This window comes from Podarcis tiliguerta, assembly GCF_965153285.1.
Source record: "Podarcis tiliguerta genome assembly, chromosome: 3".
Classification (NCBI taxonomy): domain Eukaryota; kingdom Metazoa; phylum Chordata; class Lepidosauria; order Squamata; family Lacertidae; genus Podarcis; species Podarcis tiliguerta.
The window spans coordinates 110,449,826-110,476,750 of record NC_139536.1 but is presented as its reverse complement, the minus strand read 5'-3'; the positions used below and the strand labels follow the sequence as shown (position 1 = coordinate 110,476,750).

At 43.5% G+C, this 26,925-nt stretch overlaps 1 protein-coding gene across 1 annotated transcript; it reads left to right on the top strand.

The window, feature by feature from the left end:
- The first annotated feature begins 350 nt into the window (after positions 1-350).
- CPB2 (carboxypeptidase B2) lies at positions 351-26,904 on the top strand. The gene is given in 12 exon segments (XM_083435481.1): positions 351-371; positions 374-489; positions 6,099-6,174; positions 9,914-10,038; positions 10,130-10,238; positions 11,675-11,776; positions 14,852-14,956; positions 18,602-18,712; positions 20,632-20,722; positions 23,218-23,420; positions 26,419-26,503; positions 26,598-26,904. Coding segments are annotated over 12 exon segments (1,314 nt in total). The 5' UTR covers positions 351-365; the 3' UTR covers positions 26,783-26,904.
- The last annotated feature ends 21 nt before the right edge of the window (positions 26,905-26,925 follow it).

The window sequence follows — 26,925 nt, the reverse complement described above, 5'->3', positions numbered from 1 at the left end:
ACATGTCTTGAGTAAACTGTGATTGGATATAACCGTATACATTCCCATATATTAATTTTTACTTATTGTCATCCACCATGGAGGCCTGAAAGATTGCGCGTAAGCATTTAAAATAAATGTTTGATTCCAGGCCAAATCAACAGAGCATAACACCTCAACTGGTTGGGGAGTTAAATGAGAATTGGGAATCCCCTTGGCAACTGCTTAGACCCTCACACAGACGATCACTTTACATTTTGAAAATTGTCATTGTAAAGGAATCCACTCTGACTCAGTCACACAGGGGATGGGAGCAGTGAAGATTACTGAGAGCGATAACATTAAATTTTAACCATTCTTTCAACAGAGACTTTAGAAAATCAACAATGCATTTCATGAACCTCCACTCTCTCGCTCGGTTTCTTTGCAAATGGCGGCTCTGAAGTTTTTCCTTTTAATTTGTATAATATCCACCTTTGGCCAAAAGAAGAATGTTGCTGCTCTTCAAAGGTAAGTATTTGTTTTCTAATGAGAGAGATGGGAAAACTCCACATAGAATAGAAGCATGTTGTCCAATGGTGGAACCTAACATGAGACAGATATCCAAATATGCTTATTACTTTTTAACCGAGATATATAGACCAGTGTAGAATGTAGCAAAACGTCTCTTTTGGAAACATAAATTCTTAGCTGTTACTCATTACATGAAGTATTTGGCACGGTCAAATTACAAATGGACTTGTATACTGTAATGTTGCACACTGAGACTAATAGCTAAACCCAAGACCTATACTCAAAGCAAGTCCCATTGAGATCAATGGAACTTACTTCCAAGTAAGTGGGCATGGGATTGTGTCCTAAAATAAGGAAACATTATTTTCATTTTACCAAAAACTTAAAATAATGACTCCCATGTGTAAACAGAACCCATTTCTGTGAGAACAATGAGTCATTTGGGTTAGAGTTCACTTTGTCTAAGTGTTGTTATGCTTTTCAGAAGCAAAGACAGATATATTGATTTGAAAGCCGAAACATAAAAGAGAGAAACATAAAAAGAGAAACATAAAAAAAATGCCAGGAAAGATTAAACCATACAAATCTTCAGCTCTTTCCAATGTACAAGTTTAGGATAATGTTTTGACACTCCGTGGACTTCAGAAAACTTCATGGACTTTGATAAACTCAAACATTACATTTCACTAGACTTTGAGGAAAACTGAACATCATCATCATCATCATTATTATTGAATATATACGGTATATTATTATTATTGAATATATATAGCCCAATACCTGGGGTTCTTAGGGCGGTTCACAGAATAAAATCAAAACACATAATCAAACTAAAAACAACCACCCAATAGCCTCCCCTCCAAAAGTACACATTTTAAAAGGGCATAGGATATATTCTCCCCATAAAGGCAGACAAAATTCTCCCACAAGACAAGTATGCCTCTTCCCCAAGATCGTACAGCACGAGAACGATCATATAATGCACAGACACTAAAATCACAGTCTCATAGGTTTACAGTGCAACGCTGGGCATGTTTACTTGGAAGTCAATCCCACTTCGATGTGAGTTACTCCCAGGTATATCAATCTGGGAGGAGGACTCCAGTGTAGCGCTATTGCAGTCCCTCAGTCTGAGCAAGCATTTCCCCTCCCCCCCATGTGCTGTTCTGGGGGGGTCTCCCACCTCACCCCCTGAGTATGTGGGGGGGCAGTGGGGGGCAAGAGGGAGGGGGACGCCCCATCGAGCCAGCAGGAGTCCTTGTTCAGGCTTCTGCTAGTGGGATACAGTTTAATCTGGCTCAGTCCATACTTCGGCTTAATGTGGTTGTGAACCCCTTCTGCCTCCTTTAATTTCATCTTCCCCATGTGGCCTCTTCCTCCAGCTGCAGTGGTACCTCGGGTTACAGACGCTTCGGGTTGCAGACGCTTCAGGTTACAGACTCTGCTAACCCAAAAATAGTATCTCGGGTTAAGAACTTTGCTTCAGGATGAGAACAGAAATCGGGCGGCGGCAGCGGGAGGCCCCATTACCTAAGTGGTGTCTCAGGTTAAGAACTGTTTCAGCTTAAGAACGGACCTCTGGGATGTACCACTGTACTGCTGTTCCACAATTTTGCCTCCCTAAATCTGCGGTCTAAACCGCTGAGCGTCTTGGGCTTGCCGATCGGAAGGTCAGCTGTTCGAATCCCCACGAAGGGGTGAGCTCCCGTTGCTCTGTCCCAGCTCCTGCCAACCTAGCAGTTCGAAAGCACACCAGTACAAGTAGATAAATAGGTACCACTGCGGCGGGAAGGTAGACGGCGTTTCCGTGCACTCTGGTTTCCGTCACGGTGTTCTGTTGCACCAGAAGCAGTTTAGTCCTGCTGGCCACATGACCCGGAAAGCTGTCTGTGGACAAACATTGGCTCCCTCGGCCTGAAAGCAAGATGAGCGCCGCAACCCCAGAGTTGCCTTTGACTGGACTTAACCATCCAGGGGTCCTTTACCTTACCTTTACTTACCTTATGCTGTATGTAGTTGATTAGCTTTCTCATTCAGATTTTCAAAGCAGAGCAAACCTCCGCATGGACATGCTGTGGAATTGAAAAAGGCACAATCCGCATTTACCCAAAGTATGGACATGTCCTTAGTCCAACTGGTCCTGGTTTGTAGCAGAGTTGATTTGATTTAAATCACGATTTAAAGCACTAGTCAGTAAGACTTTATTTAAATCTTCTTCTTTTTACATTAAAAAATTGCATTATAAAGGAAAGAATAGACAGAGTAAACGAGAATATTTGGAAGTCTTTTTAAAGTTTATTCTTAGAAATCTTTTTTTCTTTTTCTTTCTTTTTACAAAATTGTATTTGTATGAACATAAATGACAATATGTTACTATATTTGTACAGAAGAATTGTATAATATTATGTATTTGCTTTTTCTTTTCTTTTCTTCTTTTTTCCCTTTCCCCCCTTCATTTCAGCTTTTATATTGAATATTGCTATATATATATAGGCTTTTCTTTTTTTAATTGAAACTAATAAAGATTATTTTTTAAAAAAAATTCAGGAAGACTCATACTTGCTGGTATAATCTTAATATTTAAAACCAGATGAAGGTTTCATTTTTGGAATAATACATTTTCAGAGTAGTTTTTACAGTTATATCAAAAATTACTGATTTGGTTACAGTATTAGAAATACATAGACCGATAATTATGGAATTATTGCGAGGTTTAGTAAGTTAACTGTTTACGGTATATTTGGACAACTTTTCTGCTGTACTTTATTGGAAGAAGAAAAATAATCATTTCCTTATTAACAATTTAAACAGTTTATTGAACTAAGACAATAACATTATATCATGTGTATCCATGTTCGTTAACTGACGTGGTTAAACAATAAAACAAACAAACTGACTTTAGCATACATGAAAAACTTAAAACAAATCCTTATTTCCTGACGGACTAAAATGTAACTTAAACTGTTTTTAGAAAGATTTTTGCTCCAAAAGCATTTTATTTTTTAAAAATCCAATTTAAATAAAAATAATAATAATCTGATTTATTTATTTATTTATAATCATTCATTTTTATCCACCCTGGTTTATAATAAGCATTTTTAGTTTTGGGCTTTGGCCCTGCTCTTCCTGTGAAGGGCTGTGTTTTGCAATGATTGCCCAAGAGAAATTTTGGCAGAGTTACTCACTGTGTACTAAATGAGGGACAGAGAGTACAAGAGATTTAAAATTAAAATTAAAATTAAACCTCCTCCAAGCACTTTTAGAATGGTCTAGCTCACAGGTGTTAAGTGACTCACTTCAGGACTGCAGCATCAAACAGCAGCTGGACCTGTGAATAGCTCATTCGCACATGCGAATGCCACAAGCAGAACTTTCCCATCGCCTCAAAAGCAGAGCACAAGTTTGTTAAATCCTATCGAAGTCAGTGGGGATCATGCACCTTGGCTGTGTAGAAGCAGGCAGGCCTTTTAGCTTCAGTTGATATTCCAATTAAAATAGCCATGCTAACATACCCTCCAACATTTCTCCAATGATAATAGGGACATCCTATTCCATAATAATAACAATAATTTTATTATTTATACCCTGCCCCATCTGAGTGGATTGTCCCAGCTTATATAAAAACATAGTAAAACCATACAGGGCTGGCTTCAGATGTCTTCTGAAGGTAGTTTAGTTACTTATCTCCTAGGCTCAGGGATCGCATAACTCCATACTCTCCAGCATTTCTGCTATGAAAATAGGGACATCTTAAGGAAAAGCAGGATGTTCCGGGATCAAATCAGAAACCAGAATGGCTTCTGTAAATCCAGGACTGTCCCTGGAAAATAGGGACACTTGGAGGGTCTGTACTAATTATTATTATTATTTATTAAGTTTCTATACTACCTGTTATGTACTGAAGTTCTCACCCTAGGCCAGCAGGGGGATACTGTAGATAGTTTTCACTCAGGTCCACATATGTAAATAAGGGATTGAAAGTGACGTTCAGTGATTGGATAGTTACAGAAAATGGTTACTGTTGCGTTCTAGTGGAGCTCTATGTAAGCAGGCTGGCTGAACCCTTCAGTTCAGTTCAGTTCTGTTCTGGCCTGTGAATAAACTAGAGCTGTTTGAAGAATCGCTGTGTCGTCTGATATGTTCACCCACAACTTAACACTACCCTTCATCCCAAAATCACAGGGCAGATTACAATATAAAATACGTAACACAAAAATACGTAACAATCAATAACAATATCATCCCACCCCCAGCTTTAAAGATCTTATGTGTTTAGGGCAGGCATAGGCAAATTCAGCCCTCCAGATGTTTTGGGACTACAACTCCCATCATCCCTGAACACTGGTCCTGTTAGCGAGGGATAATGGGAATTGTAGTGCCAAAACATCTGGAAGGCCGAGTTTGCCTATGCCTGGTTTAGGGTGTTAAAAACACCAGTGCAAGTAGATCAATAGGTACTGCTGTGACGGGAAGGTAAACGGCGTTTCCGTGCACTCTGGTTTCCGTCACGGTGTCCCATTGTGCCAGAAGTGGTTTAGTCCTGCTGGCCACATGACCCGGAAAGCTGTCTGTAGACAAATGCCGCCTCCCTCAGCCTGAAAGCGAGATGAGCGCCGCAAGCCCATAGTCGCTAAAAAGATAGCATATCAAACGGGCATGTTTTAAGAACCCAGCTTTTGTTGTGCCCTTCTTGCCCCTACCTGGCGAGCGTCGATGCTTGGGCCCACCTGCCTGACAGCCATCACCAGTGTCTGTGGATTGTGAGGCTTCTTGAAAACGCACTGGGTGGTTTAAGAACTCAAAAAAGCATCCCTGGCACACTTTTTTTGAGTTCTACTCATATTAGGGGTCTGTGGTTCCTTTGCATGTCTTCAGTGCTTCTCTACTACCAATACAGTGGTACCTCTGGTTGCGAACGGGATCCGTTCCGGAGCCCCGTTCGCAACATGAGCAGGTCGCAACCTGCGTCTGTGCGGGTCGCGATTCGCCACTTCTGTGCATGTGTGTGATGTCATTTTGCGCATGTGCAAGCGACGAAAGCCGGAAGTAACCCTTTCCAGTACTTCCGGGTCGCCGCGGGACGTATCCTGAAAGGACGTACAGTGGTGCCCCGCAAGACGAATGCCTCGCAAGAGGGAAAACCTGCTAGACGAAAGGGTTTTCCGTTTGGGAGGTGCTTCGCAAAATGAATTTGCTATGGGCTTGCTTTGCAAGACGAAAATGTCTTGCGAGTTCCTGCGGGGTTTTCCCCCTCCCCCCCCCTTTTCCCCAAGCCGCTAAGCCGCTTAACAGCTGATCGCTAAGCCGCTTAACAGCTGATCACTAAGCCGCTTATCAGCTGATCCACTAAACCCGCTAAGCCGCTAATAGCCTTTTAGCAGCTAATCCGCTAATCCCTTAAGCCTTTAATAGCCGCTAATAGCCGCTAAACCGCTAATAGCGCTAATCCGCTAATCCACTAATGGGCTTGCTTCACAAGACGAAAAAACTGCAAGACGAAGAGACTCGCGGAACGGATTCTTTTTGTCTTGCGAGGCACCATTGTAATATGAAGCGGACGTAACAAGAGGTATGACTGTAATCCCCTTTCCCCCTCTCTCTTCCAGTGACCAGGTTTTGTGGGCTCTTCCGCATTCGGACAGACATGTTGAGTTCCTTCAGAATTTGACCACTACTTTTAAGGTAACTGCTTCTGGGGGGAAGCCATTGCAATTAATGGGTGGTGTTATCCAACATTCCTGTTCTTCTCTTGCAAAAGAGACTTCCACAGATCAAAGTGGTCAGGGAGTGTGTGATTCATCCTGTTTCAATTTTTATTTCAAAGAACGCAGTTCTTTTCACCACTGGGCCTGAATACAAAGGACACCTTAAACCAGGAGTTGCACAATATTGATTCACGGAGAGCCTGCATTCTCCATTCCATGTAATTGTCGTGATAGGTAAAGGTACCCCTGCCCGTATGGGCCAGTCTTGACAGACTCTAGGGTTGTGCGCCCATCTCACTTAAGAGGCCGGGGGCCAGCGCTGTCTGGAGACACTTCCGGGTCACGTGGCCAACGTGACATTGCTGCTCTGGCGAGCCAGAGCCACACACGGAAACGCCGTTTACCTTCCCGCTAGTAAGCGGTCCCTATTTATCTACTTGCACCCGGGTGTGCTTTCGAACTGCTAGGTTGGCAGGCGCTGGGACCGAACAACGGGAGCGCACCCCGCCGCGGGGATTCGAACCGCCAACCTTTCAATCGGCAAGCCCTAGGCACTGAGGCTTTTACCCACAGCGCCACCCGCGTCCCGTGTCGTGATAGAGGCATGGTATTCACATGCTGACACAATCATCATGCTGACACAATCTTCCCTACATGCTTCAGGGCTGTCCGTATATTTACTATTGATGTGCCAGTCAGAAGGTCGGTGGTTCAAATCCCTGCGACGGGATGAGCTCCCAGCTCCTGCCAACTTAGCAGTTTGAAAGCACGCCAGCGCAAGTCGATAAATACCGTATGTTCCCGTGTATAAGACGCCCCCGTGTATAAGACGACCCCTATTTTTTTAAACTCAGAGTTAAGAAATTAAGTTGTTTAGCTTTTGGGGGGATGCGGGAGGTCACTTCTGCCAATCACTCACCCGCCTGCCTGTCACTGCCAGTCGCTTGCCACAGTCACTGCCGATCGCACACCTCGCCGCAGCCACCAATTGTCTGCCCACTTGTTGCCACCAACAGCCCACCTGCCCACTTGCTGCAGCCGCCAATTGCCTCCCCAATTGCCGAAGCCACAGTCAGTCAGTCACCAGCAGGCCTTGCCACAGCCGCCAATCACCCGCCCAATCGCCGCTGCCAATCTCCTGCTTGCTTCTGCCATTAATTGCACGTTCCCCCCTCCTCTACATTCACTATCTGTGTATAAGACACCCAATTTTTGCCTAACTTTTTTTTAGCAAAAAGCATTGTCTTATACACGGAAAAATACAGTAGGTACCGCTGTGACAGGAAGGTAAACAGTGTTTCCATGCACTCTGGCTTGCGTCACGATGTTCCGTTGCGCCAGAATCGGTTTAGTCATGCTGGCCACATAACCCGGAAAACTGTCTGTGGAAAAACGCCAGCTCTCTCATCCTGAAAGCGAGATGAGCGCCGCAACCCCATAGTCGCCTTTGACTGGACTTAACCATCCAGGGGTCTTTTATCTGACCTTTTTACCTCATTCAATTAAACAGTATTTGTTGCCATTATATATATCTTTTTTTCTCTCAATAATTTTTATTAAGTTTCCATTTGCCAAATTAAACATATCATACCAATTAGTCCAAATTATATCAATACACATCATAAAGTCCAAATGTTTTCCAAATTAAGAAATTTTTGTGGGGGGTTCCCATGCTCCTTCGATCGTCAGGAATCCAAAAATCCAAATTCGTGCTGCTTTCCTTACTGCAATGATGTTTCCAGTCCCACCTTCTCATATTTGCCATTTATTCATTTTCCTTTTCTGTCACCTCCGAGTTTTCTCCACAAGCGGATTAAAAGGAACAGTCTTCTTTTGTCTCTGTGTGGGTTTTATAATGCTCTCTCATATGTCCACAAATCCAACCATCATGTTTTCGAGCAGACACTCCGTCCATTATATATATCTCAAGCTCAGCCAGCTGTTTTTGAGGGGTTTTGGGGGGAGTGGGGTAGTTTTGGTTTTTTTAAATAAATTTTTATTAAAGATTTAAACAAAACATATTATCCAATAATATCACATCCTTAATTTCCCCCCATTTTCCTCCCTTCCCCCACCCTCCCATAAAGGACCCCCCCCCCGACTCCCCTCAGTTCCAGTCTTTGGTTTCTCTGTGAATACTGTTCTCTGCATGTTACAAAATTGTATAAATTGTATAAATCCTTAAATTGTCTAACTGATTATTGTCAGTAAAGAGTTTGTGAGTGTTTATTCAAAACCTGCCAAGGAGTCCAATTCACTTTGTTGCATCATCAAATACTTTGTAAAGGTTCCCATTCATCTTTGAAGTCACAGTTGTCCTTGTCCCGTAGCTTATGTGTCAATTTTGCCAGTTCTGCTTAATCTGTCAATTTCTCTTGCCATGATTCTTTCGTTGGGATTTCTTCGTTCTTCCAACCTTGTGCTATTAAAACTCTTGCAGCCGTTGTTGCATACATGCAGATATTTTCCAGCTTTTTTGGCAGGTCTTTTCCCACAATCCCTAACAAAAATGCTTCACGTTTTTTTTACAAATGTTAGATGGAGCATTTTCTTCAATTCATCGTTTAATTCAAAAAAAATTGATTGCATTGCAATCCCACCACATATGATAAAATGTCCCCTCCTTTTCTTTACACTTCCAACATATATTTGAACTAGCTTTGTACATTTTCCCTAACTGCACTGGTGTCAAATACCATCTATACATCATCTTCATATATTTCTCCTTCAATCTGTAAAGGGGGGAGTGGAGGAGTTAAACAAATTGCACCCAGGGCTACTGGGAGGTGGCGAAAATCATGATGTCAACAACAGGCATCAGCCAATCCGCAAAATGTGCAGCTGAGATTTGCTGCAAACATTTCCCTCGGCTCAGCTCAGCTCTGGACAACATGGTGGGGGCAGATACCTCTGCAATATGACTCTGAATTTCAGTTGCTCTGAATCGCAAGTGGGGAGAGTGGTTTTGTGCGCAGGAGAACCTACTTTCAGGCTTCACGCAGGCATCCGGTTGGCCCTTGTGAGAACAGGATGCTGGACTTGATAGGCCGCCAACCCAGTAGAACTCCTCATTAGAGTACAGTGGTACCTCAGTTCTCAAACGCCTTGGTACTCAAACAACTTCGAACCCAAACACTGCAAACACGGAAGTAAGTGTTCCCGTTTGCGAACCTTTTTCGGAAGCCGAACATGCGCCGTTTTGAGTGTTACGCTTCCGGTTGGAGTGCCACACTTCCATTTTGAGTGTTATGCCGAGGTTTGTCTATTTATTTTGCGGTTTAGTTTTTGCGGCTCTTTTTTTGTTTTGTTTTTGTGACTGTGTGGAACCCAGTTCAGCTACTGATTGATTGGATCACTGCAGTACATTGTTTATTGCTTTCATTTTACGGATCAATGGTCTCGCTAGATAGTAAAATTCATGTTAAATTGCTGTTTTAGGGGTTGTTTTTAAAAGTCTGGAACGGATTAATCCATTTTGCATTACTTTCTATGGGAAAGCATGCCTCGGTTTTGGAACGCTTTGGTTTTGGAACGGACTTCTGGAACAGATTAAGTTTGAGAACCAAGGTACCACTGTCTTGTTCTTAGACAGCCTGGGGAAACACTTTCAGAAACACAAGAGTTTTTCTACCTGTTACCGTTTGCCATTGTGATTCCTTTTAATTAATCCATCATTTATTTCAATTTTGTTTAAATGTTTTTGTAAACATGAATAGATTGTGCTGTGGCAGCCAGATTCCCCCAGGAACATTATGAAGAGCAAAGAGGTGCATTTCTACGTCAATGTGTCCGATGTCGGCGATGTGAAAGCAGCGCTTAACCAATCGACCGTCCCATACAAGTATGAGACTCTTATTTCCTGCTATTCATGCACGAAACAAACAAGAATCTAACCATTTTGTTAAACGGTACGCTCTCTCTTTCTTGTTCAGAGTTTTGCTGGAAGACGTTCAGAAAATGGTTGAGACACAAACTGTCAACGACACCGTCTCCCCGCGGAGCTCTTTATCGTATTATGAACAATATCACTCTCTAAAAGAAGTAAGGCATTCTCGTTGTTTCTCTTCTTTATTATAAATATAGTTCTGTTGATTTCTGATATACATATAACAAACATTTCAGAAAAAGGAAAAAGTAATAATAATAATAATAATAATAATAATAGTTATGTACTGAAGTTCTCACCCTGGGCCAGCAGGGGGATACTGTAGATAGTTCAGGTCCACATATGCAAATAAGGGATCGAAAGTGACGTTCAGTGATTGGATAGTTACAGAAAGTTGTTACAGTTACGTTGTTCTGGAGCTCTATATAAGCAGGCTTGCTGAACCCTTCAGTTCAGTTCTGTTCTGGCCTGTGAATAAACAAGAGCTGTTTGAAGAATCGCTGTGTCGTCTGATATGTTCACCCACAACTTAACAACAATAAGAATAAAATTATTTATACCCCGCCCATCTGGCTGGGTTTCCCCAGCCACTCTGGGCGGCTTCCAACAAAATATTAAAATACAATAGTCCTTCAGACATTAAAAGCTTCCCTAAACAGGGAATTCCAACTTATCCTCTCTCCTCAACCACACACTTCTAGGATGGACCAGTCTATTTAAGTTTGCCAAAGTCCAGTCTGTGATTTTCATGGTTGCCATTCTTCAGGGTTATCTGGAAAGTATTTTATTGAAAGGTACCATATTTCAACAAAATGGTCTACATCATTTATATAATTCAATGCATTTATTTGTTTGCATTTACCATATTTTTCGCTTTATAAGACGCACCAGATCATAAGACGCACCTAGTTTTTGGAGGAGGAAAACAAGAAAAAATATATTCTAAATCTCAGAAGCCAGAACAGCAAGAGGGATCGCTGTGTAGCGAAAGCAGCAATCCCTCTTGCTGTTCTGGCTTCTGGGATAGCTGCGCAGCCTGCATTCGCTCCATAAGACGCACACACATTTCTCATTACTTTTTAGGAAGGAAAAAGTGAGTCTTATAGAGCAAAAAATACGGTATATACCATCTTTATCAAGGTGGTTCTCCATCTCCCCATTTCGTCCTCACCTAACCTAGAGGTTATCTTAAGAGATGGAGACTGGGTCACCCTGTGAACTTCATGGCTGAGTGGGGATTCGAATCCTGCTCTCCCAAGTCCTAGTCCAACGCTCTAACCATTATGCCACACTGACTCTTCGAACTCATTGTTAATTTTTCTCACACAGCAAAGGCATTCTTATTGTTGTTTGTTATATATTGTTGTTTGTTATTATTCTTATTGTTGTTTGTTATTATTCTGTTATCTCAAACAGGCTGGTGGGCTCAGACACTTAACAGAAACTTAAACCTTAAAATATTGCACCTAGCCTGGTCTCAAGAAATGGCCAGTTCTAGGTATGAGAAAGCAAATGGGGTATGCTTTACTTTCATATTTAAAATAGGCATCGATGTTGATTTTTTAAAAAAAATCTACTTATTCTATTTTAGATATACTCCTGGATGACAGAAATAGCTGCACGACATCCGGATATCCTCCAAAAAATACACATTGGGGATTCTTATGAGAAACGACCACTCTATATTTTGAAGGTACGGTTTGGCAAGAGCTCCCCACCCGTACCAGAGGCCTTGCATGGATTCCCTTTTGAACCCTGAGAGAGTTAGAAGAATCTCTGGAGTCAGGCTTGTGGAATTTATCTACCATGAGGCCAAGTGAGGCAGCTGCCTTGGGCGGCAGATACTGAAGAGCAGGGACTAGACAGAGCTGTTTGTGCCATGTGTCCTAGCCTACACTAGCCTTATGTCCCCATCCTGTCCCATCATCAGTGTAAAGGTAAAGGGTAAAGGGTCCATTAGGTCCAGTCGTGGCCAACTCTGGGGTTGCGTGCTCATCTCGCTTTACTGGCCGAGGGAGCCGGCGCACAGCTTCCGGGTCATGTGGCCAGCATGACTAAGCCACTTCTGGCGAACCAGAGCAGTGCACAGAAACGCCGTTTACCTTCCCGCCAGAGTGGTACCTATTTATCTACTTGCACTTTGACGTGCTTTCAAACTGCTAGGTTGGCAGCAGCAGGGACCGAGCAACGGGAGCTCACCCCATTGCGGGGATTCGAACCGCCGACCTTCTGATCGGCAAGTCCTAGGCTCTGTGGTTTAACCCACAGCGCCACCCGTGTCCCATCATCAGTGTAGTAAGGTTGAATTCCCAGTCTGACTGGCTTTTGTAAATGGAGTTGGGTGAAGGAAGGAGGAGGTAACAAGAACAAGATTCAGGGACCAGGGTAGCATCTGAGAAATGTGTTTTTAGGATTCGCCGTATTCCGGTGAGTGTAATTTGTCTTGTCTGTCTTCAATGCTGAATTTTAAATTGATGGAATTTGCCCTGGGACCTGACGGTGAAGGGTGAGTATAATTTTGTAGTACAGTGGTACCTCGGGTTAAGAGCTTAATTCGTTCTGAAGGTCCGTTCTTAACCTGAAACTGTTCTTAACCTGAGGTACCACTTTAACTAATGGGGCCTACTGCTGCCGCACAATTTCTGTTCTCATCCTGAAGCAAAGTTCTTAACCCAAGGTAATATTTCTGGGTTAGCGGAGTTTGTAACCTGAAGCGTCTGTAACCCAAGGTACCACTGTGGTAGTAATATCAAATATTCAGACAGAACTACTTTCTCCACTGAGGTAGGAAAAGTCTGTACAGTATAGGAAAGCACTTTGAGAAAAGGTTGAGAGGATTGTATTATAGTAACATTTTATAAACAGAGACTTGAGGCGGGGGGGTGGGATATAGAACACTTTTCACCTTGACAAATGTGCTTTGAATCCTAGTGTTGCGTTCGCAAAGTAAAGGAAGGATTGGACCCTGATTAAAAGCAAGACACGAGGCTTTGACCAGCAAGGCTCTCGGAGAAAGTGCGTACACCACACCCCTCGCCAGGCCATTTTATTAGCATAAGAATCTTTTACACAGTGCTCGTAAGAACCAATCATATTTCCTCTGAGCATTTCATCAAACCCACGTGGGGAGAAAGTTAAACCACTAAAACTAATTAAGCACAAATATTTCTGGGGTAAATAAGTTGAGAACTACAAAGAAGAGTATCTGGCAACCCCGGAGGTCATAAACAATCAGTACACATGATAAGAAGGGTGGCCAGGAGGGTAGCAATCAGTATCACCTTCATGTGAGATCTGTTTCCTGGCCCTAAGATTAACATCCTACATCAAATAAACTTGCCCACTATCTTTGATGACCCAGGACGCCTGCCTGTCTAAGCAACTGGGCTGTGTACGTGACAAGAGAAATGGGCAGCAGAGGCAAAAGGGCATGGAAAGGACATGAATGTAGAATCTTATGGGATTTAATCAGAAATTATCGTCAATATATCAAACCCAGTCAACACAATGTCTTCATCGTGGACACGATGGCTTGATGTATATTTTATAATTCCTCATGGTAATCCCATCTGATCCCTACACCTAAAACTGTAGAGGGATCACAAGGGTCATCTAGTCCAACCCCCGTCACGCAGGAATCTTTTGCCCAACGTGGGACTCGAACCCGCAACCTTGAGATTAGGAGTCTCATGCTCTGCCGACGGAGCTATCCCAGTCGTTTGAAATAACGTTCAATTACTGTAGTTCAAATAGAGGGATTTAATATGCTTATGATATGGGGTGGCAGATGTTCTTTAACTATAACTGAACAGTGATCTAGGCTGCAATCATAAGAGAACGCTGACTGGGAAATAAGTCTCATTGAACTCAATAGTGGGGATTCATAGAATTGCGCTACAGGTGTCTCACACGCAAGTATTTTGTCTGTAAAATCGGTGGACAATGCAGATTTTTCACACTGTTGTTATGCATCGTTTTACTTCATTTTTATAGCGTGGAGATTCCAAACTATGCTAGTTGTTGTGAAATGATAACCAGCAGGTGGTGTGATTTTTATGGATGACATTTCCCAGGGATTTCTTTAGAAAATTCTAGATTCAGGTAGGTAGCCGTGTTGGTCTGACGCAGTCGAAATATATATATAAAATAAAATAAATTGTCCAGTAGCTCCTTAAAGGTAAAGGTACCCCTGCCCGTACGCGCCAGTCTTGACAGACTCTAGGGTTGTGCGCCCATCTCACTTAAGAGGCCGGGGGCCAGCGCTGTCCGGAGACACTTCCGGGTCACGTGGCCAGCGTGACACACGGAAACTCCGTTTACCTTCCTGCCAGTAAGCGGTCCCTATTTATCTACTTGCACCCGGAGATGCTTTCGAACTGCTAGGTTGGCAGGCGCTGGGACCGAGCAACGGGAGCGCACCCCGCCGCGGGGATTCGAACCGCCGACCTTTCGGCAAGCCCTAGGCGCTGAGGCTTTTACCCACAGCGCCACCCGCGTCCCCTTAGAGACCAACTAAATTTGTTCTTGGTATAAGCTTTCGTGTGCATGCACACTTCTTCAGATACTTCAGATATCGGAAGAAGTGTGCATGCACACGAAGGCTTATACCCAGAACAAACGTAGTTGGTCTCTAAGGTGCTACTGGACATTTTATTTTATTTTATTTTTATATTTAGAAAAATATTCAGGAAAAGGATATGACCAGGAAACTTGGTACCATCTAGAAAACCCTATACAACCGAACTTTCTGTTTCTATTCTCTTACTAGCTTTCTAACAGAGACAGAACTTCAAAGAATGCCATTTGGATTGATTGTGGCATCCATGCCAGAGAATGGGTTGCTCCGGCCTTTTGTCTCTGGTTCATAGGACATGTAAGTACATGGCATATTTCCCCAAAACAGACTTTATTTAGACATACATGGAAAACCCATTCGTGTATATGGTCCCATACAGACTGTCATAGGTAAAATACAAAGGGGCCCTGCTCAGAGGCGGAGCAACCTGACCCTGTACCCAGAGCAGGGCTCGTCCCAGGAGGCGTGGCACGGGTTCCGGGAGCGTGACACGCCGCGCGCCCCAGGAGGTGCCACCAATCGGGGGTCGGTATTTTGTCCCTCCCCCCTTTGGAATGGCACCCCCCGCCCCTGCCTCAGAACTTCCCTGGCCCTGCTTCCAAAGAGCTTACAGTATAAAATAAATGGAGGGGAGGGACAAGGGTAGAATAGGAAGGATGCTGGCAAATGAAATTCCACTTACTTAAAACACTTGATTAAGTTATTGATGAGGATTAAGTGGTCAAGCCCAAAGCCTTTGTCAGGGACTTTCTGCCTCTCCTATGGTCTCTCAGTCAAGTGCATGCCTTCTAACATTTCTCTGATAAAAATAGGGTAAAAGGGACCCCTGACCATTAGGTCCAGTCGTGACCGACTCTGGGGTTGCGGCACTCATCTCGCTTTATTAGCCGAGGGAGCCGGCATACAGCTTCCGGGTCATGTGGCCAGCATGACTAAGCCACTTCTGGCGAACCAGAGCAGCGCATGGAAGTGTCGTTTACCTTCCCGACAGAGTGGTACCTATTTATCTACTTGCACTTTGACATGCTTTCGAACTGCTAGCTTGGCAGGAGCAGGGACCGAGGAACAGGAGCTCACTCCGTCGCGGGGATTCAAACCGCCAACCTTCTAATCGGCAAGTCCTAGGCTCTGCGGTTTAACCCACAGCACCACCCGCGTCCCTTAAAAATAGGGACATCCCTAATAATAATAATAATAATAATAATAATAAAATGCTTTATACCCTGTCCATCTGGCAGGGTTGCCCCAGCCACTCTGGGCTGCTTCCAACAGATATTAAAACATTAAACATTAAAAAAATACTTCCAGGACTGTCTTCAGATGTCTTCTAAAGGTTGTATCTCCTTGGCTCAGGGGCTGCATAACTCCACACCCTCCAACATTTCTGCTATGAAAACAGGGGCATCCTAAGGAAAAGCAGGATGTTCCAGGATCAAATTTAAAATCGGGACAGCTTTTGTAAACCCGGAATGGCTTCTGTAAATCCAGGACTGTCCCTGGAAGATAGGGACACTTAAAGGGTCTGCAAGTGCCTCCCTTGGTGGGCTTATCTGGTAGCAGCAATTGTGCTCTGGGAAGTATTGTGTAGCTTGCTCTACCCACCATTTTAATTTCCCACAATGCTCCTATAATATAGCCTCATTGTGAGGTGGTAAGAATTCACCTCTACACCACCTTGTTCGTTACCCAGGTGAGGAACAACCACCCTTTGAATAAACCACGGAACCAAGGAAACTATTTTCAAGTCCAGCATCTGGATTTAGGGACCCAGTGTTTATTATATAGCTATTGCAGTAGGACAGAGCTCACTCAACTCAACGTGCCAGTTGAGAAGGCCTGTCCCAAGGCGCTTCAGAATAAAAGCTTATATACCGTATTTTTCGTCCCATAGGGCGCTCCGGCCCATAGGACGCACCTAGTTTTTTGGGGGGGAAATAAAGGGAAAATTTTTTTCCTTTATTTCCTCCCCAAAACCAGGTCGGGAATCCAAACCAGGTCGGGGAACAGCGGGATGGCGGCGCTCCGCCTCCCCGCTGTCCCCCGAGCTTGTGGGGCTGGCGCTGGGGAGAAACGCGCTTCTCCCCAGCGCCAGCCTCCAAACCAGGTCGGGGAACAGCGGGAAGGTGCGTTGTGCCTCCCCGCTGTCCCCTGAGCTTTTGGGCTGCAGGCTGCTGCCCACAAGCCTTGCGAGCCTGTGGGAACTCCCGCCGGGCTCGCAAGGCTTGCGGACACCTGCGCGAAGCACGGGGTGCCCTCTGGAGGGCGTCCCGTGCTTCGGGCTGCAGGCTGCTGCCTGCAAACCTTGCGAGCCCGCGGGAACTCCCGCCGGGCTTGCAAGGCTTGTGGATAGCTTCCTGAAGCCTGGAGAGCGAGAGGGGTCGGTGCGCACTGACCCCTCTCGCTCTCCAGGCTTCAGTGAAAGCCTGCATTCGCCCCATAGGACACACACACATTTCCCCTTCATTTTTGGAGGGGGAAAAGTGCGTCCTATAGGGCAAAAAATATGGTAGTAATTCAAACACAGCGCACAAATAGTCCTAAAATATTTTCACATGTGTCATGAAACGTCATGAGAAGTAAAACACGCTTGGCTCCATACTGGTATCTTCATCCCCATAGTCACCTTGGAGTGGCCCCAATGTGCCCAGGCCATTTGACCATTTTAGGTCTCGGATGTCTGGCGTTACCCTGGCAACCTAGCCTTCAGTGAAAGGGAAGAGAATAATAAAATTCTCTTCCCGGGTCTCCGATAGCTTCAAGGATAGTTTATTTGAACTTGGGTGCATTTGTACCACTTTCAGGGGTAGATAAGGAGAGGTGGAATGCAGCGTATTGGCAAATGCAGAACACACAAAAACCAAGCCTAATACATTCTAAAAGGTTACCGTATTTTTCGCTCCATAACACGCACCCGACCATAACACGCATGTAGTTTTTAGAGGAGGAAAATCCGTAGGCATGCCACCCGTAGGCATTCCCTCCATAACACGCACAGATATTTCCCCTTACTTTCTAGGAGGAAAAAAGTGAGTGTTATGGTGCAAAAAATACGGTAAATACAATTAAAGTGAAATATGGAAGCCTTATTAAAATAATAAAAAAATATACACCTGGGGTCTCTAATTCTTATATCAGAGAGAAATTTCATTGGTGGCTCACAGCCATCCAGCATTGGTCAAAGCCCCAGACCTGAGGGGATGATGATATTTGTTTATTTGTTTGTTTGTTTGTTTGTTTGTTTGTTTGTTTCTAAAGCTGGCTCAAGCCCTGACAGACACTATGGCCCTGTCAATTGCCAAATGATGTAAGATTCTAAAGCCCACGCCTGGAGTGTGAAGGAAAGGAATAAGCAGTTCGTTTTTGAACAGGGCTGCCTTAAACATGCACAATCACTTAGCGTGGGTAGGCAAAGTAAGGCCCGGGGGGCCATATCCGGCCCAAACACCTTCTTAATCCAGCCCACGGATAGTCCGGGAATCAGCGTGTTTTTACATGAGTAGAATGTGTCCTTTTATTTAAAATGCATCTCTGGGTTATTTGTGGGGCCTGCCTGGTGTTTTTACATGAGTAGAATGTGTCCTTTTATTTAAAATGCATCTCTGGGTTATTTGTGGGGCCTGCCTTGTGTTTTTACATGAGTAGAATGTGTCCTTTTATTTAAGATGCATCTCTGGGTTATTTGTAGGGCCTACCTGGTGTTTTTACATGAGTAGAATGTGTCCTTTCATTTAAGATGCATCTCTGGGTTATTTGTGGGGCATAGGAATTCGTTTCTCCCCCCCCAAAAAAAATATAGTCCGGCCCCCCACAAGGTCTGAGGGACAGTGGACCGGCCCCCTGCTGAAAAAGTTTGCTGCCCCCTGACTTAGAGAGCCTGAGAGGGTAGAGGTTTTGTCGTCGTTTGACACTTCCCATCAAATCCCGTTCTTTCGTTCTCTGTAGGCCACTCAGTTTCTACAGCGAGATCAGGCTATGGCAAGACTTCTGCGGCACGTTGATTTCTATGTCATGCCAGTAATGAATGTGGATGGTTATGAGTACACTTGGACTACTGTAAGTACACGTTTTAGAGAAGAATTGTGGGATTTGGTTTGGAGCATCACAAAGCTCAAGAAGATCATGAAATGGCTAGCTCTTCCTAGTCATCCCACCTGAAAACATCCAGTGGGGGACAGGATAAATTCACAATCTTAACGCAAAATGAAATGCATGCTCTTAAGAATGCTTTCTTCTGCATTGTTGGGTAAACTAACCTTTCATTTAAAAAATATAGAATATAAAATGTACCCTGGTTTCATATAATATCATGTATACATAATTAGGATTAGATTGGCTTTTCTTTCTTTTTTCTAAACTACCGAGCTTTAAACCTGATGGTTGAGGGTGTTCTGACTTCACGGAACCATTCATGTTGTTGTTTAGTCGTGTCTGACTCTTCGTGACCCCATGGACCAGAGCATGCCAGGCACTCCTGTCTTCCACTGCCTCCCGCAGTTTGGTCAAACTCATGCTGGTAGCTTCGAGAACACTGTCCAACCATCTCGTCCTCTGCTGTCCCCTTCTCCTTGTACCCTCCATCTTTCTCAACATCAGGGTCTTTTCCAGGGAGTCTTCTCTTCTCATGAGGTGGCTAAAGTACTGGAGCATTAGCTCCAGGATCTGTCCTTCCAGTGAGCACTCAGGGCTGATTTCCTTCAGAATGGAGAGGTTTGATCTTCTTGCAGTCCATGGGACTCTCGAGAGTCTCCTCCAGCACCAGAATTGAAAAGCATCAATTCTTTGGCGATCAGCCTTCTTTATGGTCCAGCTCTCACTTCCATACATCACTACTGGGAAAACCATCGCTTTAACTATATGGACTTTTGTTGGCAAGGTGATGTTTCTGCTTTTTAAGATGGGAACCATTCATAGCCATCTGAAATGTTGGGCATGAGTGATGTTACCCACCCACCCTGTTTCTTGTTCCTTTTGCTCAAGCATTGAGTTGTATCCAACAGAGCAGACCCATTGAACTTAATGGACCTGAATTAGTCATGTTTGTTAATCTCAATGAATCTGTTCAGAGTATGACTAACATTGGCTACAACCCACTGATTTAATCTTCTGCGTATAATTTCTATAGGAATATTGACTGACGTGTTCTGAAGGCCAAAGTATTTTGGACAGGAAAGGTGCAGTTGGTTGGCAATCTCTTTCCCCCCCTCCCCCGGTTATAAAATAATAATGTCTGTCTCATCTAGAAGGATTCCCATCTGTTTTCATCTTTGGCATTCTCCAAGATCAGCCACACTGAATAATGTTAAGTTCTTCTTCTTGTAGCCCGGTGTAGAGAACAGCATGTGCACAGGACAGCTGGAGATCGTTTAGTTGGATAGGCATTCATGCCTCCATTGGAGGACAAACATTTTCTATCCAGATTTCCTTTCATGCCAAGGGGAAAGGAGGAAGCAAATTTGTTACCACACAAAGTGAGCATCTCCTCAGTGTCTCCCTGCGGAATTCAATAGCATTCTTCTTCTTAACGAGACGTTTCCTTTTCTTGTCATTAAGACGTTGGCTTATTTTCCCACTTATCTCCCTTTGCTTATCTAGTTGATGACCTTTCCTAGTTGGAAAAATAGTTATCGACACAGAGCTCTTTCTAAGAAGCATACTCAGATTGGAAACAAGATTGTAGCCCTGGTTATAGTGTCCAAAGGTCACTCCTGTCTGCGTCCACAAGCAAGACTTGAGCAAGAAGGGTGGATATTATCCATCATAATAATCCATTTATTCATCTCACATCTGCAATGGGATTTATGAGGGCATTTTACCTTCTAGGGAGTTAAATTAAAGCGGATCAAGAGACACAGAGTCAGACCTGATCCCCTTTCCAGATGCTGTGATTGGTTTAATAATATACATTAAAGACTGATGGTATCAGCCTTAAAATACTTTTAAATTATTTTTTAATGGGGTGCATTTGTATACAGAATCGAATGTGGCGAAAAAGCCGTTCCCTGCATGGCGACAACAGATGCACTGGTACAGACTTGAACAGAAATTTTGATGCGGGCTGGTGTGGTAAGATGAATTTCTGTATTTTTTTAAAAGACACCTTTTCTGAATATGTATTTTGTCCTTAAACCAACAGTCCTCTCCACCTAGTAAAGGTAAAGGTAAAGGTACCCCTGCCCATACGGGCCAGTCTTGACAGACTCTAGGGTTGTGCGCCCATCTCACTCAAGAGGCCAGGGGCCAGCGCTATCAGGCGACACTTCCGGGTCACGTGGCCAGCGTGACATCGCTGCTCTGGCGAGCCAGCGCAGCACACGGAACTCCGTTTACCTTCCCACTAGTAAGCGGTCCCTATTTATCTACTTGCACCCGGGAGTGCTTTCGAACTGCTAGGTTGGCAGGCGCTGGGACCGAACAGCGGGAGCGCACCCCGCCGCGGGGATTCGAACCGCCAACCTTTCGATCGGCAAGCCCTAGGCACTGAGGCTTTAACCCACAGCGCCACCCGCGTCCCTCCTCTCCACCTACCTGGGAGTAAATCCCGCTGAACTCAGTGTGACAAACCTCTGAGTAGATGTGTCTCGTATTTCACTGACTCTCCAGCTGGGGCTGAGTATAAAACCAGATTGGGAAAACATTGCTATGTTTAACCCCCCATATGACATGCGAATTCTATATTGATGGTCTAGCTCCATAATAATATATATATTATTTATATGTCAACTCTCTGACTGGGTTGCCCCAGCCAATTCTGGGCGGCTCCCAACAAAATATTGAAAGCACAATAAAACTTCAAATATTAAAAAACTTCCCTGTACAGGGCTGCTTTCAGATATGTTGTTGTTTATCTGTTTGACGTCTGATGGGAGGGCATTCTACAGGGCAGGCAGGTCTACCGAGAAGACCCTCTGCCTGCTTCCCTGTAACTTCACTTCTCTAAAGATTACCCTTTCAAGAGTTGCGAAGTTGTGTACTCTAATGGGCACAGATCTTACCAGGTAGTGCAAGTGAAATAAAGTTTTGTGGATGTGCAAGTTTAATCAGAAAAGCCATTAGCAATCCGGATTCCATCATAGTTCCAGTCTGGCATCTATACATTTCTCCTTTATTGTCCTAAAAAGCATACTACTAGAGAACCTTTCTGAGCTGGAAGTATCTAAATAGCTTTGTGAGAAGAAGAAATCAAAAAGGAAATGTTAAGGATTACTCTGGAGGTCGTGAATGAGGAAGATTTCCTTGCCTCGGTGTATTTGGCAGATGTATGAGGCCCATATCTGTACAAGTTTGGAGCTATCCTTATCTCCCAGGGTGTTAACTGAAGTTCTCACGGCCTTGATGGCCAAACCTCAAGTCGATTAGGAAAGTATGTCTTTCCAATTATGGGGGAAGTGGATCAAGAAAAGTTTTTTCTCCCTCTCTCGTACCATTAGAACTAGGTTTGGTTGGAGGATTTGGGACAGTCAGAAGAGATAACTTCTTGATACAGTACATAAACTACAGAACTTGCTCCCACTGCAGGCAGCGATGGCCATCAGCTTGAATGACTTTGAAAGAGGATTACCGTATTTTTTGCTCTTTAAGGCTCACTTTTTCCCTGCTAAAAGGGGAAATGTGTGTACATCTTATGGAGCAAATGCAGGCTGCGCAGCTATCCCGGAAGCCAGAACAGCAAGAGGAATCGCTGCTTTCGCTGCGCAGCGATCCCTCTTGTTGTTCTGGCTTCTGAGATTCAGAATATTTTTCTTCTTGTTTTCCTCCTCCAAAAACTAGGTGCGTCTTATGGTCTGGTGTGTCTTATAGAGCGAAAAATACAGTATACAAATTCATGGCGGATAGGGTTGTCATGGCGGATAGGGCTACAAACCGTGATGATTAGGTTCCACCTCCACTGTTGGAGCCAATGTGCTTCTGAATACCAGTTGCAAGAAACCATCAAAGGGGAGATGGATGTTGCATTTAGATTTTGCTTGTGAGCTTCTATGAGAACAGGATGATTTGCTGATGCCCTGATCCAGGAGATTCTTGTGCTCTCACGTGTTTGCCTACATTTGGATAAGCTGCTCAGCAGATCTTCACCTTACTCACAATGTTCCAATTGTTATTAAATATATTGGGTGCTGTGAGTTCTCCCATTTCTGTGAGATTCTGGATTAGTAGTTGCCTTTCTGCTTAAAACTTGCATTCCCATAAATTGGCTAAGCAAGATTTCCCATACTACAGTAATCTATAAAATGTCACGTATGAAACAGCCACCAGTACTATACAGGTAGAAATATCAAGAGGATTTTTATAGACGAATGGCAGCTTAAATTCTCTGCATTCCAGTCTTCCTGAAAAAGAAGTCACATACAGGATTGGACCTTTCACATATTATGGTCATATATCCCATTACTAAACAAATAATTGAATAATACTGCAGTAGCAATGTATGAATCCAGTAATTCAGTTTTAAATTTTATAGCATAAATACAGAATTATAAATGCCCCTTATTTGGTTACTCATTGGATTCATACATTTTAAAGGAAATCGTTTTAAATCAGCTCCTTTTGTTTTTTTAAAGGCATAGGTGCGTCTGGTGATGCCTGCGATGAGACATACTGTGGACCTTATCCTGAGTCTGAACCGGAAGTAAAAGCTGTGGCTAATTTTCTCAGGAAGCACAAGAATCATATTAAGGCATATATAACAATGCACTCTTACTCCCAGATGGTTCTGTTTCCATATTCTTACACAAGAAATAAAACTAAAGATCATGATGAGATGGTAAGTAGCCTACTATTCACGTTTTATGTAGCCCTAGAGACCTGTCAGGGACGCGGGTGGCGCTGTGGGTTAAACCACAGAGCCTACGACTTGCCGATCAGAAGGTCGGCGGTTCGAATCCCCGCGATGGGGTGAGCTCCCGTTGCTCAGTCCCTGCTCCTGCCAACCTAGCAGTTCGAAAGCACAAAAAGTGCAAGTAGATAAATAGGTACCGCTCTGTCGGGAAGGTAAACGGCGTTTCCGTGTGCTGTTCTGGTTTGCCAGAAGCGGCTTAGTCATGCTGGCCACATTACCCGGAAGCTGTACGCCGGCTCCCTCGGCCAATAAAGCGAGATGAGCACCACAACCCCAGGGTCGGCCACGACTGGACCTAATGGTCAGGGGTCCCTTTACCTGTTTAGAGACCTGTCATGGTCCTGTTTTTGAACTTGGGATTCCCCACCCCCCAAGAGAGAGATTTCCTTCATAAATTGCTAAATGCTGGCAGTTTCTACTCACAGGCTCGGTTCAAATGTAACGCTAAACAAGGATTTTACATCATGAGAAGGTGCAGCAGAGAGCTTCTGCGTGTGTTCCCTCCTCCTTCCCATCTAGCTTCCCATTTCATCAAACCATAGTTTGCTTACAAACCAGAATTAACCATCCTTTGGGGATCCTAGATTAAAAACCAACCACTTTCCTATTTTCAGACAAAATAGCAACTTAGCTGGCAGGAACGTCTAGCGTCATTTCCCTTGCATGTGGAGGCAGCGCATGACGTTACTCATTCTCATGGCAAGTCATGGTTTGTCATTACATCTGAATTGAGCCACAGTGTCTGAACAGATAAAGCTGCTTTACATTTCGGTTGTCGACTCTTACTAAGAGATCTGAGAGACTCTGATCATTCTGTGCTGTGCATTATTTGTGATACTTAAGACTCAGAACCACATTTGTGAAGCACAAAATATTCAGGGTAAACAGTATTTTGGAAAAAAAGCTCAATTCTTGGAAGACTAGAACGCCAGATTGTTCCCACGGGTGTAAATAGGTAGGTGGGCATATTGAAGCTTTAAGCCAGGGGTAGGCAAACTAAGGCCCGGGGGCTGGATCCGGCCCAATTGGCTTCTAAATCTGGCCCGCGGACAGTCTGGGAATCAGCGTGTTTTTACATGAGTAGAAAGTATCCTTTTATTTAAAATGCATCTCTGGGTTATTTGTGGGGCATAGGAATTTGTTCATTCCCCCCCCAAAAAATATATAGTCCGGCCCCCCACAAGGTCCGAGGAACAGTGGACCGAACCCCTGCTGAAAAAGTTTGCTGACCCCTGCTTTAAGCCACACTGTGCAATGAATGGAGTATGGATAGGAGAGATAATCTAGGCCAGTGTTTCCCAAACTTGGGTCTCCAGCTGTTTTGGGACTACAACTTCCATCATCCCTGACCACTGGTCCTGCTAGGGATGATGGGAGTTGTAGTCCAAAAACAGCAGGAGACCTAAGTTTCAGAAACCCTGATCTAGGTGATATAGTCCAACATCTGACCGACAACCGTTGGCTACCCTGCCTAGAATTACTACTTCCCCACATTCAAGTAGAATTAATTTATGGAAACATGCATAAAATATTATACCTTATATTCAGTATTGAAGTGGTCAGGAACATTTAATTGCACGGATTAGCAAAACTAGAATTACAGCAAACGAAGTCTGAGAGCTGGTTTGTCTTTCCACCATGAAGTTTCTCAACCCATGGGATGAAAAGGAATTAGGGGGACCCAGCAGCAAATATTTGGATTGAATGCTTTTATGGTATTTATCTTGTTGTGGATCACTTGAGAATCCAAAGGAGGAAATAAAAAGCTTTCTGGAAAGGTAAGCGGATTGGATCTTCAGGTTACAAATGCACAGAACTTGAACTTGCTTATAAAAACATCTTGCAGAATTAACTACAGCTGGCCTCTGCCCTTATGGCAATATAAAGGTTCTTCCAAGGATTTGCAGAGAGCACTATCGCTAAAATCTGCTTGCTTAGCTAACATGGCTTTACTGACATAAAGCAAATATAGATTGCTTTTGTATATGTCATGCCTAAGAGTGTTTCTCTGTATACTGTATTTTTTGCTCTATAAGACTCACTTTTTCCCTCCTAAAAAGGGGAAATGTGTGTGCATCTTATGGAGTGAATGCAGGCTGCGCAGCTATCCCAGAAGCCAGAACAGCAAGAGGGATTGCTGCTTTCACTGTGCAGCGATCCTTCTTGCTGTTCTGGCTTCTGAGATTCAGAATTTGCTTTTCTTGTTTTCCTCCTCCAAAAACTAGGTGCGTCTTGTGGTCTGGTGCGTCTTATAGAGCGAAGAATACGGTAATTAAGGAGACTTCGTTCTGGATTCTGGAAGTGTTGGGGTTTTTTTGTACAACAAATACATTTAATGTTGTTTTCTTTTCTTTTACTGGCTTTTGATTTAGTCAGGTTTCTTTTCCTTTTAGCTAAAAGAAAGTGTGCATAAATATCTTGTTAGGCTTTAAGGTTTTGTTTTCCAAAACATTATTTCCTTCGCAATATAAGCAGGCACTGATTGAGATGATGGGTGGATAGATGCTCACAAGAACAGAGTGCACCAATTCTGTGGCACATATTTTAAAGAGTAACTAATGAAGCTTTTTATATTACTGCATATATAATGGCCAATAAATGGGTCAAGAATAGAACAGCATGATTATGACATAACATAGAACTGAGATTTCTATGTAAGTTTTCCTAGAGCATTCTTTTCCTCAGTTTGCTTCTCCTATTTTACTTTATTGTTTTCAAACTGTGCACTAAAGAAGGGTCAGATATTTTTTCTTGTGTTACAACAGTGTGAATGCTTTAGAATCCTTGGCTTAGCCACATCTCTGTATATCTGCTTGTGTAAGTGTCTTAACTATGCCTGGACCTTAAACATAAATCTACATAAATTAGTGCAATTAAGGTTTTTTTTCCTTAGGTTAATTAACTTTTTTTCTTCCTTTTTTAGCAACTTCTGGCAAGCAACGTAGCCAATACCATTAAAAGTAAACATAGAAACCGCTATGTTTCAGGCCCTGGTGCGCAAACAATCTGTAAGTACCTAAATTGCTACAGTAAGAATGTAAAGATTTTAGTATCTTTGTGAACAGGGCATGAATAATAAGTATTTCTGGCTTCTTTCCATAGATTTAGCTCCAGGAGGTTCAGACGACTGGGCTTATGACCTTGGTATAAAGTATTCTTTCACTTTTGAGCTTCGGGACAGAGGAACATATGGATTCTTGCTTCCTCAGAGTTTAATTAAACCAACTTGCTATGAAGCGCTTACTGGAGTCAAAGTAATAGCTGATCATGTTATTAAAAACATGTGAAAACCCCTGTATTCAATTTGGCGTCGCACAGTATAGTATCAGCTAACTTACCTGGCCCATAGGGCAGCCTAATTCAAGTTGCTTGGTATTCTCATTTCAGTGAAAATTAAACTCTGACGATGGTACTTATCCTGTCTTTTATT